Source organism: Eriocheir sinensis, chromosome 61 (assembly GCF_024679095.1).
Source record: "Eriocheir sinensis breed Jianghai 21 chromosome 61, ASM2467909v1, whole genome shotgun sequence".
Classification (NCBI taxonomy): domain Eukaryota; kingdom Metazoa; phylum Arthropoda; class Malacostraca; order Decapoda; family Varunidae; genus Eriocheir; species Eriocheir sinensis.
Window position 1 is genome coordinate 9178633 of NC_066569.1, and position 20491 is coordinate 9199123.

Here is a 20491-nt window from a genome sequence, read left to right on the forward strand (position 1 = left end):
TCTATCTTCTCCTCTCTCACCATTTCTCTCTCCCAGTATTCTTATATATCCACCACTTGTTCTCTTTCTCATTAACTAATTTTTCCATCTTAGCTAAAATAAAAAGTCCCACTTATATATGTACTGAGTAAGGATATATACGAGGCTTGGCAGGACACATTATTGCTATGAGATATGTTAAGCCTAGGCAATCATGAGCTCCTAACATTTATCTCACTATCTATATGACCTAGATTTGGCCTATTTATCTTGGAGGAGGAGAAGGTTGAGGAGGAGGGGGAGAATGAGGAGGTCTTGCTTGGTGGGGGCTTGAGAGAATTGAAAGAGCTATATATATATCACTCACTTTGGTCAGATTGCAACACTACACAATCATTTCACAACTATATTTCTACACGACAATAATCAAGAGGCAGAAGGCGAAGCACAACTGCATGGGTGGATGGATGTGGAGTGAATGTGGATGTGCAAGAGAAAGTGAAGCAATCTTGAACCTCCCACATCTTAATTATAGTTACGCCTGCAGATAGCAACACCTCACTAACTATATATATTATAATAACATATATAAAAGTGGATGAATTAAGTGGAAATTGTGGATATGTGGATGTGGTATGTGGATCAGTGAGGAGAATGGATACAGATGGAGTAGAGGGATAAATAGGAGAGATAGGAACAATGAACAAACAGAACATAAGTGAACAAAAGTGGAATTAGGTGGAGTGGAATTAAACAGTGTGGATGTTAAGTGGAGTGAGGAGAATGCATGGATACAGAGATGGAGTAGAGGGATAAATAGGATAGATAGGAACAATGAACAAACAGATTATAACAAATGAACAAAAGTGGAATCAGGTGGAGTGGAAACAGCGGATGTGGATGATATGTGGAGTGTGGAGTATGGATCCTGGAGAAGCTAGGTGGAGTAGAGGGTTGCATTACAAGGACAAAGGAGGGATATATGAAAACTGAACACACCCAATAAATGAACAAAACTAAACAGAAGGTGTGGAAAAAGTGAGTCTGGCTGTGGAGTTGTCGAGTGGAGTGAGGAGGAAGAGTGGGGTGGCAGATATGAAGAGGAGGAGGAGGAGGAGGAGGAGGAAGAGGAGGAGAGAAGGGATATATGAAAACTGAACAAACCCAATAAATGAACAAAACTAAGTAGAAGGTGTGGAAAAAGTGAGTCTCTGGCTGTGGAGTTGTGGAGTGGAGGAGGAAGAGGGGGTGCAGATATGAAGAGGAGGAGGAGGAGGAGGAGGAAGAGGAGGAGGAAGAGGAGGAGAGAGGGATATGAAAACTGAACAAACCCAATAAATGAACAAAACTAAGTAGAAGGTGTGGAAAAAGTGAGTCTCTGGCTGTGGAGTTGTCGAGTGGAGTGAGGAGGAAGAGTGGGGTGGCAGATATGAAGAGGAGGAGGAGGAGGAGGAGGAAGAGGAGGAGAGGAAGAGGAGGGGAGAGAGGGATATATGAAAACTGAACAAACCCAATAAATGAACAAAACTAAGTAGAAGGTGTGGAAAAAGTGAGTCTCTGGCTGTGGAGTTGTCGAGTGGAGTGAGGAGGAAGAGTGGGGTGGCAGATATGAAGAGGAGGAGGAGGAGGAGGAGGAGGAAGAGGAGGAGAGAAGGGATATATGAAAACTGAACAAACCCAATAAATGAACAAAACTAAGTAGAAGGTGTGGAAAAAGTGAGTCTCTGGCTGTGGAGTTGTCGAGTGGAGTGAGGAGGAAGAGTGGGGTGGGCCCGGGTGGCAGATATGAAGAGGAGGAGGAGGAGGAGGAAGAGGAGGAGAGGAAGAGGAGGGGAGAGAGGGAGAGTGGAGGGGGGAGAGAAAGAGAGGAGGAGGAGCCTGGCTGTAGCTGAGGTGGACTGAAGAGAACCGCTGTTGGACTCGTGGCAGCACCCAGCACACCTCCTCCTCACACTCTCCTCCACCAAGACCTCCACCATGGCTTCCACACTCGCCCAGGTCGCCAAAGCAGCCCTCATCAAGGCCCCCAGCCATGCCAGGGTCGCCGTGCCCACCGCCATGGCCCAGAAAAGGACATGTAAGTAGAGGTTTTTGAGACCACTTGCTCTGAAGGGGACGAGCTTGCCTGAGCCTGCCAGTTCGATGCTTGTGTATGCCTACGAATTTTGACCTTATTTTTACGCTGTTCATGAGGGAGGGAGTGGTTTATAAGGTTCAATGAAGGTTTAGTCCATATTCTCTCACGTTAATGTAATGTCTGTTTAATTATAAGGGAGAGCATAGGTCATCCTCCTCCCTCTCCCTCTTGGTCAGTCCTCCATTTGCCTTCTCGCCAAACTGCGCCTGCATTGGGGAGCTTAAAGGCGCTGGGAGAGGCCTTGCTTTGTTGCCTCATCCCTGGGGAGTGTAGGACCCGTGGCCTGCCTAGTGATTAGGAAGGAGGGAGGGCAGGGGTGGTTATGCAAGGTCTGCCCCCGGCCTTTCCTGGCGACCTTGAACTTCCTCCCCTACCGGCCCATATATGTTAGTTTTTTGTTGCTATATGCCTCCTTCCCTAGGCCTATACTTCCTCCCCTCTGGCCCATATAGCTGCTAAGTTTTTTTGTTGCCATATGCCTCCTTCCCTAGGCCTATACTTCCTCCCCTCTGGCCCATATAGCTGCTAAGTTTTTTTGTTGCTATATGCCTCCTTCCCTAGGCCTATACTTCCTACCCACTCCTCTACTTTCTCCCAACTCCTTTACATTCTCCCCTCCGGCCCATATGTCTATAGCTGCTAGTTTTTTTTTTTTTTACAGTAGCTTATGCCTCCTTCCCTACTCCCTTGCTTTCTTACTCCCATGCTTCCCTACTCCTTTACTTTCTCCCTGCTCCTTTACTTTCTCCCAACTCCATTACTTCCACTCCGGCCCATATATCTAGGTTTTTTTTTCTTGTCTATATTCCTCCTTCCCTACTCCCTTGCTTCCCTACTCTTATACTTCCTCTACTCCTTTACTTCATCCCCTCCCTCTCCATATAGCTGTTGTAGTTTTTTCTTGACCACTCCTACTCTCTGCTCCCTCCCTATACTTTCCCTACTCCTCTACTTCCCTGTACTCCCCTACTTCCCTGTTCCCTCCCTACTTCCCTGTTCCCTCCCTACTTCCCTGTTCCCTCCCTACTTCCCTGTACTCCCCTACTTCCCTGTTCCCTCCCTACTTCCCTGTACTCCCCTACTTCCCTGTTCCCTCCCTACTTCCTTCTACTCCCCTACGTCTTCCCTACTTCATTGACAACCCTCTCTATAACTTTTTTTCTTGCCCATACACTTCCTTCCCTCCACTCCCCAACTTCCTTTTCCACCGCCCCATATTACTGTTTTTCTCTTTTTAATCCATTCATTCCTGACTCTACCCGCTATTGCTGTTTTTTTTTTACTCTTATGAAGACCTATTTTAGTTTGTTTTGCTTTTATTTTGTTTACTTACGACTGTTTTTCCCTTTCTTGATCATATGGTCTATTTACTTAGATGTGTTTTTTTCTTGTTTGGTTCTCGAAAACTTTACTTATTTGCTTGTATTGTTTATATGTATTGTCTACCAACTACTACTACTACTACTACTACTACTACTACTACTACTACTACTACTACTACTACTACATCCCCGTAGCTTTTTTTATTTTTATTTCCCATGCAATACTTTTTCCACCCACACCAAAATACATATGGTTGCTCTTTATTTCGCACTAAACTCATTTCTACATATAATTCACGTATTGCCTCTCTCAAGCCAAGATATACAACCCTCCTTTCGCCCTTGGAGACATGCGTTGTTTTTAGCCACGTAAAATAAACACGACATCATGGGAGTTTTTGCAGTCAGAAACGTTTAGTGTTCGTTGAGTGCATTGCATAACCAGATAAAACGTTTGCATAGATCCCGCACGGTTTATATATAACGTGTCATTGAGCCTGCTTTACTACACATAAGCTGACATATAATGAACTGAGCTGCCATATTCAAAGCTTTCCATATGTGTTGGGTGGTGGTGGTCAGGTCAGGCCGTGGAAAAGTACCGGAGGGGAAATTTTAATGGAGCAATGCATTCCTCTCGGTGCAGTTGCCATGTCCACACACACAAGCATCATAGAAACTCTCCCTTTTGTTGGCACTCTCCCGCTCTCTACCTCTACCTGCATAACCACAACAGATAGCCACTTCATTCATTGTCATTTTAATCACCAGCCGGCATCATAACGTTCCCTTAAGCCGGCCTACGTGACCCAAAGAGGAGGAGGAGGAGGTGACAGGAGGGAAGAGGGAGGTTTGGGGGTATGTCTGCCGGCGTTTGCGTCTTCCCTCCCATCCCTTCTCCCTGCCTTCCCCTTCATCTTGCCTTCCTCCCTTCTGTCACCCCCTCCCTCTCTTCTCCCTCCATATCCCAACCACTGCCTCTCTTCCTCCCCCTCCTCATCTCCCCTCTCATCACCCCTCCCTCTTAATCCGTGCCCTTTTCACCGGCCTTACGTTTTCTCCCCCTCCCCTTTTGTCTCCCCTCCCCACTCATCCATTACCTCTTCCCTCCCCATCCTGTGCCTCTCTCTAATCCCTCCTATCTTCTCCCCACATATCATTCTCCTTCCCCTCCCTATTTTGTTCCTCCAATCCCTCGCTTCCCCTCCCCACTCACCATTCAATCCCCCTGTCTCTCTCCCTACTCTGTCTCCTCTTCTCCCCACTCAGGCACTCACCATATGCTTTCTCCCTCCTCTCCCCATTGGCTCGTCCCTTTCCTTCCCCACTCAACATGCATTCCCTCTTCCCTCCCTCTCTCCCCCTCCCCATCCTCAATAATGCTTTCCTTCTCTCCCCATCTTTCCTTCGTAGGCCTACCCAAATTTACGCCCCTTCATATCCTTTTCCCTTTGTCCCTTTCCTACCCTGCCCTGCCTCTTCCCTCCCTTCCCTCTCTCTGTTCCCTTAATCCCCACCCCTCTGTGCCTCTCACCCTCCCTCCCTTTCCTTTCCTTTCCCAGCATATTTTGCTCTTCATCCCCCACCTTCCCTCCCCTTCCTCACTCTTTCCTCTGCCTTCTCTCATGTTTCTCCTCCTGCCGGCTTTTGTCTCCTCCTCCTTCTCTTCCTCCTCTTCACTCTCTTGCTCTTTCCTCCACTTCTATAGCCGTGAGGCATAGTGAGATTGCATGCCACATTTTTTTTTTCTTTTGTCCTTTTTCCTCAGGTATCCGATTTTATCCAGTTCCTCCTTCCTTCCGATTGTTATTCACACACACACACACACACACACATATACATACATGCTTACGTCTCACTCTACCTGACCTGACTCTAATCCTCTCCTCACTTCTCTACACACTACTGGCCCCTCTACCTCTCAAACTGTGAGGCGCAAAATTAGGGTCTGTAGAGAAAAAAGTATCATTCTCTCAGACCACCAAGTCTGGACCATGGGGTCTGTGTGGTCTGATTTTCTATGTAAATCTATGTAAATCTCTCTCTCTCTCTGTCTCTCTCTCTCTCCATGGTAGAAAGACAATTGCATGCTTGCCAAATCTTGCTTCAATGTAGGCAACTGCAAAAGGTGCACTTGAGTGTGACATTACGATGAGTCAGTGTATGTGTGTGTGTGTGTGTGAGAGAGAGAGAGAGAGAGAGAGAGAGAGAGAATGATACTTTTTTCTCTACAGACCATAATTTTGAGCCTCACAGTTTAGGTAGAGAGAAGGGCCAGTAACCTTAGGGGCGATGCATGCAGCTGGGGGGGACTGATAAAGTTTCTAGGTCAGACAGTGGGAGAGTGTTTTCACCAGTCATACAAGTTATCAGCGTGGGAGATAAGAATTCAGGTGGTGGGTTGAGTTACATAATAATAACAATAATAATGATAGCAGTAGTAGTAGTAGTAATAGTAGGTTTTATTTTGCCTTACCTATCAATCTATATCTGTCTATCAATCTGTATCTATCTATTACTCTGTATCTATCTATTAATCTATATCTAAGAAAAAGTGCAGATATGTTAGTATGTATATGGCTGGTGGAGGTCGTGTATGGAGGGTAATTTGCTTATTTATTTATTTATTTAATCATTCTTTTCTTCCTTTCCTTGTTTACTCGCTACAATAAACTATCAATTAATCCATCCTCATATATAATGTTTTAGTTTATTTACACATGGACAGAAGGGGGCTTGTGTGTATAGTATTCCCTTTTTTATCTTCCTACCTTTGTTTTTCTATATTTTATTTAGAATTGGAAAAAATGGGGTCCTATATAAGACATCATGATTTCACTTCCATTATTTCCTTCTCCTTTTCTTCAGCCTACTCAACAACAACCTGTAGTATATATATCATTTTAGTATTTTACCTTCAATATTTCTTTTCTCTTTTTCTTCATCCTACTCACCAACAACCTGTAGTATATATATCATTTTCGTATTTTACCTTCAATATTTCTTTTCTCCTTTTCTTCAGCCTACTCACCAACAACCTGTAGTATATATATCATTTTAGTATTTTACCTTCAATATTTCTTTTCTCTTTCTTTATCTTACTCTCAGCAACAGAATGGGGACTTGTATATATTATTTTACTTTCACTATTTCCTTTCTCTTTTTCTTCCTCTTCCTCTAAGCAACAGAATTGGGACCTGATTGACTGACTATTGTTGCAAGTAAACAGGAAAGGAGAAGGGAGGTATTATATCATTTTACCTTAATCATTTCCTTTCTCCTTTTCTTAATCTTACTCTCATCATTATCTTCTTTGTAAGGATAAGAAGGGTCGCTATTTTTATACTTCTCTTTTTTATCACGAAGTTTTTGTCTTATTTTTTTATGTCAAGGTCACTGTTTACCTTTTTTTTGCCCATTCAACTGCCAGCATCTTGTCTTTTGTGGTGGGATTATACTCTCAACATTCCTACGTTGAATTCTTCTCATTGTTGGAATTTCTCTCTCTCTCTCTCTCTCTTATATGTTGTCTCTTCTTATCCTCTTCCTTCATTTCCTCTCATGTTTTCCTCTTCTTCCCTCTTCTTTGTATACAGAAAGACCCCATACACCAAGACCCTCCCCCCCCCTAAATACACAGCCTCCCCTCCTTTAACCCTTCCCTTTAAAATAATAATCCTGGAGCTATCACTGGGCACTAAATAAACAGAGTAATTAATAACTAACTAAATAAATGAGCAGAGTAAGGATAATCTTTTCATATGCATAAAAAAATTGTGGTGTGTCATTAGTGCTGGAGATAAGCATGAGGTGAGGTTGTGGGGTTTGCTGGGGTCATTTGGAAGTGAGATAAGAAAAATGTACATTTGAGTGCAAGTTAATGACACAATTTTTCGATGATTTTCCGCGATTACTAAGATTTGCACAGCTGTGAGCGTTGGAATTTTTTTATGATATCCTGCGATGACTAAGTAAGATTTGCACAGCTGTGAGCTTTAGTTAATACAACCCCCTTTCCCCCCCCCCCCCACACACACACACACTCACACTCACATTAGACTTTAGTGGATAAGATTTGCACATAATAGTAACAGTGGCAATAGTAGTAGTAGGCGACAATAGTACGGTAGTGACGATAGTAGTGGTAATAGTAATAGTAGGGGGAGGAAGGGAGGGGAAGAGGAAGGGGTGATATTAGGTATGAGTGAAGAGGGCGAGAAGAAAGGACGAGAATGGAGAAGAGGAGAGGATAAATAGGAGGAGTAGGAGAAGAGGAAAGAGTTTTATTTTGCTCCGAGGTATATAAAAGAAAAACAACATGTATACCAAAACAAAACGGAAGCTTAGAGATAAATCACCTCACTGTCAGACCACATTTAAAGCTTAACCTAACCTAACCTAACCTAACCTAACCTAACCTAACTTGACCTAACCTTTTACCTAACCTAACTTGACCTAACCTCTAACCTAACCTAACCTAACTTAACCTAACCTCTAACCTAACCTAACTTAACCTTCCATGTCATTAAGAAAAGCTAATGACAGGTACGCTCATCAAAGAATCATTAGAAGCTATATTGAAGGGAGAATGAGTTTGAGGGAGTGCCAGAGGGTTAAGAGGAAGAGCTGGATCTGGCTTAGGGGAGATGAGAGTGCCAGTGAGGGCTAGTGCCAAGGTGAGGGATGCTTATATTTAGCTCCTGGGGCTGCTGATGAGGGGAAGTGCCAAGTGTGGTGATGCAATGGGGGGAGGGGGAGGTACGGAGAGGGGATGGTCAGGGGAGGAGGGAGGGGTTATGAGGGAGAGGAAGAGAGAGGAGGAGGATGAAGGAGAGAAGAGGATAAATAGGAGGAGTATTAAAGAGGGAAGGGAGGAATAGGGAAGGTGGTGGGGAGAGGAGGGGGGGGTGATGTGAGGTATGGGTGGAAGGGGGAGAGGAGGAAGGGGTGGTTAGGTATGGGTAGTAAAGAAGAGGAGGAAGATGAGGAAAGGGAGGACAAATATGAAAGAGGAAAAAGGAGTGCATGAGAAAAGGGAGGAAGAGGAAGAGGAGGTGGAGGATTAAAGTGAAATATACAGAGGAAGAGGAGGAAAATGAGAGAGAGAGAGAGAGATCTTTTCCCTCTCTCTCTCTCTCTCTCTCTCTCTCTCTCTCAACCAGCAGGGCAACAACAGTAAGGCTTGTCAAGATACAACTAGAAAACATCAACAGTTTGCCAATAGCGAGGGAAGGGAACCCAAACAAATGTCACACAGTACATTCTTAGGGTACACAACAGGCTGCCGGGTGAGCTAACTTGGTCACGTTGCTTGTCGGGTCACTGGAGAAAGAGCTAAAAGGGGGAGCAGAGTGACAGAAAGTAGTTTGAGTAGCCAGAGCCATTACGGTTTGAAGGAGTGCCAAATACTGCTACCCTGTCAGATGGATTTTGGCTTAAGGGTGATGGTAATTATATATGTGTGCCGGGGAAAAAAGGGAATGTGTTTGAGGTTTTAATATTGAAGTCTGCCATGGTTTCTTTTTTTAGGGTATTGAGGGCCAGCAATGACGTGGCTGGCTTATGGCTCCAGAAGGTTATGATGAATAGGTTATATGTGCTAGGAGAAAACAGGAGAGAGTTTAATGTGTTAATATTGAAGTCTGCCATAGATTTTTTCTTAAAGGGTAGCAATGATGTGGGTGATTTATTTGCTACATAGGTATATATTGATTTTTGTTTTGATTGCTCTTTTGCTGGTGATAAAAGATAAGTGAAGATAAGATGGGGAAAACACACACACACACACACACACACACACACACACACACACACACACACACACACACACACACACACACACACGCAGGAAAGTTGGACAAATACAGACACGGAGACGGGACCACATGAGCGTAATTCCAGGCCCTATAAAACTACAACTAGGTAAACACACACACACACACACACACACACACACACACACACACACACACACACACACACACTAAAAAAGAAATACATTATCCAGAAAAGTCTTGAGTCATAGGTCATTCAGATTATCACACATTTCTAATTGGGAGGTAAAAGGTCATAACACAGAATAGCGCAACTTTTTCCACCTGAAGAGCGGAGGTTAAAGGTCAGGCCGGCCTCGCACTTCACATCACTATACTCATTCTGAAAGGCTCTGTACATTTACTATTATAACACCCAATGAGTATCTATGTAAATCAGTTTCCAGTCTACCTCTCAGCTTCCATCGCCCTCACCTCCTCCACCATACAACCTTCATCTTTAAGTAGTGGGCTTTTTTTTGTTATTGTTTCCTTTTTTTGTGCCCTTGTGCTGTCTCCTACAACCTCCATCTACCATCTCCCTGATCTCTCAACTATTCCCCTTCTCTCTCCCTCCATTCCTCCTTCTTTTCTCTCCTTCCTTCCTTCCTTCCCTCCTTCCTGTTGCCTCCTTCCATTCCATATACCATCTCCTTGATCTCTCAACTACTCCCCTTCTCTCTTCCTCCTTCTTTTCTCTCCTTCCTTCCTTCCTTCCTTCCCTCCCTGCCTTCTCTTTCTTTTCTCTCCTTCTTTCCTTCCTTCCTTCCTTCCCTGCCTCCTCCTTCTATTCCTCCTTTTCTCTCATTTCTCTCCTTCCTTCCTTCCCTGCCTCCTCCCTTCATTCCTCCTTTTCTCTCATTTCTCTCCTTCCTTCCTTCCATTTTCCTTCCCTTTTTCCACTTGTTTCCTCTCTCTCCTCCCTCACCCTCCTCTGCCTCTACCCTCAGCCACCAACTCTCTCACCCTTCTCACCCCACAACCCCAAGCTACCTCCTCCCTCACCCCATAACATCCATTCTCTCCCCTGCCAACCACTGCCTCCCTCACCCCTCTCTGCCTCTACCCTCAGCTACCACCTCTTACCCTTCTCACCCCACAACCCTAAGCTACCTCCTCCCTCACCCCATAACTAAGAAATAGAGGAGAAATAGGAAAGAGATAGAGACCGCCCCTCGTAACATCGCGTGCAGTAATCCAACACAGCACCTCATTGAAACGCTCCCCTTGACACCCTTTGCTTGTTGACAGGGCGCTCAGGGAGGAAGGGAAACCTCTCGTAAGATTGAATACCTTAGAAGTGCGAACCGGTACCTCCTGTTTTGGTATTGTGTGATGCAATGCTTTCTTTCTCTCTCTAACATTTTTTCTCCGTCACAGAATCATCCTAACTATATACGTAACTATCTTCTCATTTTCCTCCCCACAGCAACACATAATTATCAGATGTAAGCTTTTTCCTTTAACTTGTAGACCTCCCTTCTCTCTCTTTCATATCACCCGGCTCATGTTTATGTTGTAGTGACTGCATAACAAGAGAAATTAATGGGTGATGAATATGTGTAATTAAGGAAATGGCATAGTTTGAGGTGAAAGAGGAGAGAACGAGAAAGAGAAAATGGAGTGTGTTGTGGGTCACTACACTATAACGACCATCTGGCCCCTGAAGAAGGCCTACCAGCGCTATGAGTAGGGATGTAAAAAAAAAAAGAAAGAAAGAAAGAAAGAAAAAAAAACACCTTTCATTAGATTGTGTGCTCTTTCCCTCACCCACAGTACCCTCTCTGTACCTACCCAACCACTCATCTTTTTTCCCCATCACAGAATCACAGTCTAACCACTTAATTCTCTTTCCCTGACCCCACAGTCCCTTCCCTTTCCCCTTTCCCCTTTCTTTTAACCTTTTCCCTCTCTCGAATTACCTACTTAACCACCCATCTTTTTTCCCCATCACAGAATCACAGTCTAACCACTTAATTCTCTTTCCCTGACCCCACAGTCCCTTCCCTTTCCCCTTTCCCCTTTCTTTCAACCTTTTCCCTCTCTTGAATTACGCACTTAACCACCCATCTTTTTTCCCCATCACAGAATCACAGTCTAACCACTTAATTCTCTTCTCGTAATCCCTCAGTCCCTTCACTTTCCCCTTTCTTTTCCCTTCCCTTTCCCCTTTTAACCTTTTCCCTCTCTTGAATTACCTACTTAACCACCCATCTTTTTTCCCCATCACAGAATCACAGTCTAACCACTTAATTCTCTTTCCCTGACCCCACAGCCCCTTCCCTTTCCCCTTTCTTTTCCCTCCCCTTTCCCCTTTCTTTTAACCTTTTCCCTCTCTCAAATTACATACTTAACCACCCATCTTTTTTCCCCATCACAGAATCACAGTCTAACCACTTAATTCTCTTCTCGTAATCCCTCAGTCCCTTCCCTTTCCCTCCCCTTTCCCCTTTCTTTCAACCTTTTCCCTCTCTTGAATTACGCACTTAACCACCCATCTTTTTTCCCCATCACAGAATCACAGTCTAACCACTTAATTCTCTTCTCGTAATCCCTCAGTCCCTTCCCTTTCCCCTTTCTTTTCCCTTCCCTTTCCCCTTTCTTTCAACCTTTTCCCTCTCTTGAATTACGCACTTAACCACCCATCTTTTTTCCCCATCACAGAATCACAGTCTAACCACTTAATTCTCTTCTCGTAATCCCTCAGTCCCTTCCCTTTCCCCTTTCTTTTCCCTTCCCTTTCCCCTTTCTTTCAACCTTTTCCCTCTCTTGAATTACGCACTTAACCACCCATCTTTTTTCCCCATCACAGAATCACAGTCTAACCACATCATTCTCTTTCCCTGACCCCACAGTCCCTTCCCTTTCCCCTTTCTTTTCCCTCTCCTTTCCCCTTTCTTTTCACCTTTTCCCTCTCTTGAATTACCTACTTAACCACCCATCTTTTTTCCCCATCACAGAATCACAGTCTAACCACTTAATTCTCTTTCCCTGACCCCACAGTCCCTTCCCTTTCCCCTTTCCCCTTTCTTTTAACCTTTTCCCTCTCTCGAATTATGTACTTAACCACGCATATCTTTTTTCCCCATCACAGAATCACAGTCTAACCACTTAATTCTCTTCTCGTAATCTCTCAGTCCCTTCCCTACCCCCTTTCTTTTCTCCTGGTTCATATATTGGGAGTGACGAGAAGCAGCCCCCCACCCCCCCACCCCCCTTTTTTGCACTTTTTGTTGCCGTTGAGCCGTCTCCTTTTATGTAAAAAAAAAAAAAAATAAATAAATAAAAATCTGCTCCGTGCCGTGTCCTTACCATCGCCTTCTCTCTTTACCCTCAGATACAACAGACAAGCGCATTGAGGTCAAGAACCCTGTGGTGGAGCTCGATGGTGATGAGATGACCCGCATCATCTGGGAGAAGATCAAGGAGTCCCTCATCTTCCCCTACCTCAAGGTGTGTGTGTGTTTACCTGGTAGCAGCGACGGGCCAAATTTGTGGCTTTACCGTGTAGCAGCGACGGGCCAAATTTGTGGCTTTACCGTGTAGCAGTGACGGGCCAAATTTGTGCCTTTACCGTGTAGCAGCGATGGGCCAAATTTGTGGCTTTACCGTAGCAGCGATGACGGGACAAATTTTTTCCATGATATACACCACCAAAAAACATATGATGCATAAACTGATCACAAATGAGAAGTGAAGGGATGAAGAATTAGAGAGAGAGAGTGATGATTTGAGAGAGAGAGAGAGAAGAGGGAGAGAAGTGAAATGGAGGGAGGAAAGGGAGAGAAAACCGGTCAGCAGCAGAGGGAGGGAAGGAGGGAGATAACTTAGACATGGATGCTGGGGAGAGAGGAATGAAAAAAACCCAGACATTATGAAGCAAAAGAGGGGAGAGAAAAAGGGAGAGAAGTGAAATGGAGGGAGGAAAAGGAGAGAAAACAGGTCAGCGGCAGAGGGAGGGAGGGAGATAACTTAGACATGGATGCTGGGGAGAGAGAAACAAAAAAACAACAACAAAAAATAAAAAACAGACAATATGAAGTAAAAGAGGATAGAGAAAGAGGGAGAGAAGTGAAATGGAGGGAGAAAATGGGTCAGGAAAATTGTAACATATCCAAAACTACACCCAAAACAAAAACACTAAATAAAAATGATTAAAAAATGAATACAACACAATACCCAGACGGACGCATTACCACCCTATTCCTCCCTCAGATCGACTGCAAGTACTATGACCTTGGGCTGCCCTACCGCGACCAGACCGACGACCAGGTGACCATCGACTCCGCGCTGGCCATCAAGAAGTACAACGTGGGCATCAAGTGCGCCACCATCACCCCCGACGAGCAGCGCGTTGAGGGTGAGTCTTGGGGTGCTGGACCGAGGGAGTCTTTGCAGTGGTGAGGGTCGTGTGTTGGGTTTTCGACTGGTCTCTTCCTCTCCATCTCCGCCTCGCTTCCGCCTTCCACTCCCAAGCATTTAGATAACCACCCATCCTTACCTTACATATGAACCTTCCTGACTCACTCTACTCGCTTCCACTTCCATCTCCGCCTCTCTTCCGCCTCCCACTCCCAAGCCTTTAGATGACTGATAACCACCCATCCTTACCTTACCTAACATATGAACCTTCCTGACTCATTCTCCTCCCCCCCCATAACCCTTCCTGACTCATTCTCCTCCCCCCCCCATAACCCTTCCTGACTCATTCTCCTTCCCCCCCACCCCCCCATAACCCTTCCTTACTCACTCCTCTTCCCCCCATGACAGAGTTCAAGCTCAAGAAGATGTGGCTGAGTCCCAATGGCACCATCCGTAACATCCTCGGCGGCACGGTGTTCCGCGAGCCCATCATCTGCAAGACCATCCCCCGCCTGGTGCCCGGATGGACCCAGAGCATCATCATCGGCAGGCACGCGCACGGAGACCAGTACAAGGCCACCGATCTCGTCATCCCAGGCAATGGCAGTGTGAGTCCAAGTTCCGAGAGGGGTGTTGTGGGGTGATGTGTGCTTAGGGGGTGTTATATTAGTTGTTAGGGAAGGTTATGAATTAAAGAGAGGAAGGCCAGTTATTATACATGATAGGAGGAAAATGAAAGAGAAAATGGAGGGAGAGAGAGGTGAGAAGAGAGATTTGATTGGAGAAAAATAAAATTGGGTGACAGGAGGAAAAAACAAAGACTGCAGAGGTAGACCATTAACATAGTGCCGGTGTTGCAGGTGGAGCTCATATACACTCCCGAGGGCGGCCAGCCTCAGGTGACCAAGGTGTTTGACTTCAAGAGCGGCGGCGGCGTCACCATGGCCATGTACAACACCGACGAGTCCATTCGCGACTTCGCTCACTCGTCCTTCCAGGTGAGTGGGTGCGGGAGACTCATACGTAAGGCTATAAGAAGGGTATGAGAGGCTAGTCCCTTCCCTCCCATTCTTTCCCTTATCCTGTAACTAACTCCCTTATCTCACCTGCCTTACAATGATCCTTTTCTTCTTTGTTTATAGTCGGTTTGTTTATTGTGCACTGACCCTCCTCCATTGGGGGCTTCGTGGTGCAGTGGTTAGCACACTCGGCTCACGATCGAGAGAGCCTGGGTTCGATTCCCGGGCAGAGTGGAAAAATTTGGGCGGCTTTTCCAATACCCTACGTCCCTGTCCACCCAGCAGTGAATGGGTACCAGGTATTAATCGGGGGTTGTGTCCCTTCTCCTAGGATCTGTTCCCTTCTCTTATGATTCCTTCCCCTTCTGTCTCTCTATTCGGCATATGACCACAGATGTTGCGCCGACTAAACAAAACTTTCCAACTTTTTTCTTTCACACATTTTGTTTGTTTCTTAGTTCTTATGATCTCTGGTTTATAATTTTTTTTTACATTCTGGTTAATATGAAGGCTGATTTTTTACTATTTTTTTATACAATCCAGTTTAAGAAGGCTGTTTTTTCTTAGCTGTTTTTATGTTCTCCGATTTCCTGTAAGAAAACAATTGAGCGTTTCACAGTGCCACATGATATCACCGTTCCCCGACTGTCTCCGTCCCGCAGGTGGCGCTGAACAAGGGCTGGCCGCTCTACATGTCCACCAAGAACACTATCCTTAAGCGCTATGATGGTCGCTTCAAGGACATCTTCGAGGAGATCTTCCAGGCACAGTACAAGGTGAGGCAGCTACACGGGCTCTGTTGGGGGTTGGGGGTGGGTGGGGGCGTTCATATGCTCTCTAGTTTCTGAGCGCCTGGTGTAGTTTTCCTGATTTTTTTACTAGCTGTTCTCATGTTCTCGGGTTTCTGAACGCTGGTGTAGTTTTTCCCTGATTCATGTAGGTTGTTTTTTTCTAGCTGTTCTCATGTTCTCTGGTTTATGAACGCTGGTGTAGTTTTTCCCTGATTCATGTAGGTTGTTTTTTGTATCTTCTTATGTTGTCTGGGTTTTAAAAGGCTATTTGATTTGTTGTTTTTTACTCTGGCATACGAAGGTAATTATATTTTATTAGTGTTCTTGTGTTCTCCAGCTTATGAAGAGTGTTTAGTATAGTTTTATTACGATCCTCAGTTTATGGATGTTGATTCTTAGTGAACAGGTCCTAGTTTTGTTGAGCGATGAGTTTTATTATGATCTCCAGTTTATGAATGTTGCTTAAGTGCAGGGCTGTTTTTTTGCTAGTGTTTCTCCATTCATCATAAAAGTCAGTTAGAATGGTAGACAAGAATTAGCGAACAGGTCCTAGGTTTGTTGAGCGATGACTGTTTTATTATGATCTCCAGTTTATGAATGTTGCTTAAGTGCAGGGCTGTTTTTTGCTAGTGTTTCTCCATTCATTCCTGTCGTATGTCTAATTTCCATCATCAAGGTCAGTTAGAATGGTAGACAAGAATTAACGAACAGGTCCTAGGTTTGTTGAGCGATGACGGCATCCTCCTCTCACCCGCAGAAAGACTTTGACGCCAAGGGGATCTGGTACGAGCACCGCCTCATCGATGACATGGTGGCTCAGGGCCTCAAGTCGTCTGGTGGCTTCGTGTGGGCGTGCAAGAACTATGACGGTGATGTCCAGTCCGATGTGGTGGCTCAGGGCTATGGTAGGTGGAAGGAGGGCTTTTGTGTGCGTGTGTGATGTGGTTTCTAAGGGCTATGGTGAGAGGAAGGAGGGCTTGTGTGTGTGTGTGTGTATGTATGTGGTTTCTCAGGGCTGTGGTAGGTGGAAGGAGGGCTTGTATGTGTGTGTGTGTGTGTGTGTGTGTGTGTGTGTGATGTGGTGTCTCAGGGCTATGGTGAGAGGAAGGAGGGCTTGTGTGTGTGTGTGTGTGTGTGTGTGTGTGTGGCTTCTCAGGGCTGTGGTAGGTGGAAGGAGGGCTTGTATGTGTGTGTGTGTATCTTCAAGAGTAAACAAGTGTTCTGATGTCTATTAATATTTTGGATGTATTTGATTTTAAGTAGAATTTTATAATATAAGTCTTTTAGGGGGTTATTTTAGACTCTTTGACTGTTAACAAAGGCTCTTACTCTTTAATGAAAATGGTTCTAACTTGAAGCAGCAAGTCACCCCATTGCTGTTACTTGAGTGTTGTATTGTGAGGAAATGCAAACTTATCCTCACAACTTTATCTTTAGGTTCCCTCGGCCTCATGACCTCCGTGCTGATGTGTCCCGACGGCAAGACCATTGAGTCCGAGGCGGCGCACGGCACAGTGACCAGGCACTACAGGGAGCACCAGAAGGGCAACAAGACCTCCACCAACCCCGTGGCATCCATCTTCGCCTGGACCCGCGGCCTGGAGCACCGCGCCAAGCTGGACGACACCCCGGAGCTGGCCAGGTGGGGCGCGCTCTATAATCTGTTCCTAGGTTTTCCTTTCCTCACACTTTCCTCTGTAGCCATAGTTACCCACATGTTTCTTTTGCCTTTTTCTTTTCTCCCTTTATCCATCAACTATTTGTCCCTGCCTCACCCTTGCCTTCCTGTAGCCTAACACCTACGTTCCTCACACTCCAGGTTCGCCAAGAGTCTGGAAGCCGCTTGTGTGGACACCGTTGACTCCGGCAAGATGACCAAGGATCTGGCCGGCTGCATCCACGGTCTCAAGAACCTCAAGGAGGGAATGTTCCTTCACACCAACGACTTCCTGGAGGCCATCCGTGAGGACCTGGCCAAGAAGATGGCCTAAGGCAGCAGCAAACAGGCAGGCTGCAAGGTGAGGCCAGTCTGCCTGGGGTGTGCGAGGGAGTTGCCACAAGTTCAAACCTTCAGTGTGGGATGGCATAGTTAACAGAAAACTTGTTGCATAAACCATGCTGCTCCCAACTCTTTGGCTCAATAATTATATATGCAGATATGTGTTCAGGGTGTGACATCTGATTCTGAGGTACAAAGGATTCCACGTCGGCAGCTGTGAGCCAAGAAGTATATTTATGAGTTGCTGGGGATTGAACCCCAGGGTGGAACACAGACTGCTTGCCACGACCAGCAGGGCCCGCCCGGGTGACCATCAGGTTGAGTTTTGTTAGCCTTGTTCGTTCTATCACTCCTAGGGCTTGGCAGATCTGAATTAGCCATAATTTTAATGAATTTCAATCAGTGCAGCGTCTTTTCTGATGAACTGGTGTCAAAGAGAGCAATGACGTAAATGTAAAGCTGTTGATACTGTTAAAGTTTGAAGAGAACTTGTTCGAAGGTTCACCCTGAGTGTAGTGTAGGAGCCATGGTTACCAGGCGTGTAGGTGCCGCTGCTCCCAGACAATCATTGGGAAGCGCCTCCATTTAGAAATCTACCCTGCTAAGTGTAAATTGTGAATCCCATCTGTTAGCAATGATCAGAATGAGTGTTCATCAACTTACTCCAAACTTAGTCTAGCATACCGTTGCTGAAAATTAAATTGTTATGTATGGCAGTGTCATATAGCAGATCAGAGCTCATACATTTGTATCAAGCTAGCTGAAGTGTTCCTTGATGTTCTACGTAGCAACTACATAATTATTAAAATCAGCAAGGTGGCAATACATAGTAATGCATTGGCGGCTCATTAAAGGAATACTAGTCATGCAGTGCGTTGCGATACGTGTTTGTTGCTGCCTGACGGTGCAATACTGGGCATGGTCTTGGGGAAAGCCTTGGGTCACCGAGGACACGGGGAGAGAGATTTGCAATGACAACACTGGCGTCTGTTTGCTAGATACTTACAGGAGGTAGAGGGTCTGTCTTTGTCTGTGTGTCTCGTCAACTTGCAGACCGAGGATGAGAAAAGCTTAGCCTGCAGCAGGATGACAGACAGTACAGGCAGACAGAGGGCAATGCAGAGTCATCTATTTAAAGTGTGTTTGTGTGCGTTGTTTTCTCAGCATGTCACGAGCAGACGTCCTCCGGGAATGTTTAAGAGTTGTGTTCCTGGCAGGCGCTTCGGTCCGTGGCATGCAAGGAAAACACTGCAAGCTACTCAGACACTCATAAGATGGGGACTCGCTGTAGTATTAGGGAAATTTTAGTTTTAAATTAACATAAAATCCTTAACCCCCCTTACAAGAAGCAGGTTTAGCTTTGAATGTGATCGGTGCAAGATTCACCGTGATTTTCAGTTCCATCTCAGGTGTGTTCACTAGAGTACCTATTACCTTGTTGTAGCGAACCCAGCGGACTGTCAACCTAACAATGACGAGCTTCTCGGAGCGTGAGAATCACCCACAACCTGACAAAACATTAACTGTAGTCATTCCACACACTGTATATATATAAAAATCCAATAAAAACTTTTAATAATACCCTTGTGCATTTACTTGTTTCCTGGTGTTTTCATGTGTGTGTGTAATGAACCATGACCTGATAACATGATTCACTACCCTAGAGTGGAAAGCTTTGGAGATTGTTAGGCGATCCCTGGGTACTGCTGTGGCCGTCACCCGCCCCCCGATATTTTCCTTGCTGAATGGGACTATAATTACTCCATATCAGCGGAGAAAATCGTTTAGCCTAAGTGGGGATTGCACCTAAGCACCCCATTTTCCATTAGACCATTTTCAATACACCGGTGGAGAGGAATAAAGACGCACACATTCACTAGTTACAGGATCGGTGTGGCAGAAACATCAGTTCTCCACCAAGTCCCCACTCGCCTAAGCATTCCATTTTCTATTAGACCATTTTCAAAACACCGGTGGAAAGCCTATAGTGCTTCAGGGGCCTGGATGGTGTTTGGCCCCAGCCCGTCATGGTGCAGGCAAGTGTTTATAGTGGTGCCATATTCTCTTGGCTCATGCTGCCCCCCGGAACTCCTCCTTGATTCACTTGGACGGTCTCCTCTTGAGTCCAGGTTGATGGGGGGTCTTCAGGACAGCATGTGGGTAGTTTTAAGCCACTCGGCGGTGACTGAAAAATCCGAGGTGGTAGCGTGGGGATTCGAACTCGCGTCATCCATCACGCGGTGAATGAGGGCCCAGCACGGTACCACTCAGCCACCGCCTACCCAAAATGAAGACCCACACATTCCCCCGTCAACACGATCAATCCCTTATGAAGAGCAGTGATGTGGGAGAATGATGCATAGATTCAGGAAGACCGTAAGAGGGAAATAAATACGTACATGTGTGTGTGTGTGTGTGTGTGTGTGTGTGTGCATGAGAGGGTGGGCGAGTATGGAGGATGAGGAGCTACTTCAAACCCACAAGTGAATCACCTTCCACGTTCCGCCTCAAGCTGTCACTCATGCTCACCTTGACTCACCTTCCGTACAGGTTCACACTCAGGCTGTTCCCATGCATTTGCTCACTGAACCACATAGTCTAAGTTAACCCGGTAGCAGCGGGGATCACGTTTCTTAATGGTCCCTCTAAGCGAGAAAAATGAGAAAAAATCACCCCTCACACAAACCATTTCATAATATATATCAAAGCATTTCTGATCAGATTAGGTATCATCTATTTTTGGGGGGTTTACATCATGGCACAAATTTGGCCCGTCGCTGCTACACGGTAAAGCCACAAATTTGGCCCATCGCTGCTACACGGTAAAGCCACAAATTTGGCCCATCGCTGCTACACGGTAAAGCCACAAATTTGGCCCATCGCTGCTACACAGTAAAGCCACAAATTTGGCCCATCGCTGCTACCGGGTTAAAGAGCATGATGAGAGGGAAGGAATCAACGGAGCAGCTCAATAGGTGGGACAGCGAGGGAAAGAGAGAGAGGAAGAGAGAGCACAAAAAACATGGATAAGAATGTAAGAAGTAAGAAAAAACCAAGGGCAAGGAGAGG

At 45.6% G+C, this 20491-nt stretch overlaps 1 protein-coding gene across 1 annotated transcript; it reads left to right on the forward strand.

Moving 5' to 3' along the window:
* The first annotated feature begins 1870 nt into the window (after positions 1-1870).
* Positions 1871-19003, forward strand: LOC126986374 (isocitrate dehydrogenase [NADP], mitochondrial-like). Its single transcript, XM_050842432.1, has 9 exons — positions 1871-2056; positions 12589-12704; positions 13467-13611; positions 14022-14221; positions 14474-14611; positions 15295-15408; positions 16181-16328; positions 16861-17065; positions 17243-19003. Exons 1-9 carry the CDS (start codon positions 1957-1959, stop codon positions 17412-17414), a joined length of 1338 nt encoding a protein of 445 aa, XP_050698389.1. The 5' UTR covers positions 1871-1956; the 3' UTR covers positions 17415-19003.
* Positions 19004-20491: the final 1488 nt, after the last annotated feature.

Bases quoted from the DNA above. Each gene is read 5' to 3' on its own strand.
- LOC126986374 (XM_050842432.1), top strand. From the start codon at position 1,957: ATGGCTTCCACACTCGCCCAGGTCGCCAAAGCAGCCCTCATCAAGGCC. The intron at 13,612-14,021 runs GTGAGTCTTGGG...CCCCCATGACAG, and splicing joins CGACGAGCAGCGCGTTGAGG to AGTTCAAGCTCAAGAAGATG. The intron at 14,222-14,473 runs GTGAGTCCAAGT...CCGGTGTTGCAG, and splicing joins TCATCCCAGGCAATGGCAGT to GTGGAGCTCATATACACTCC.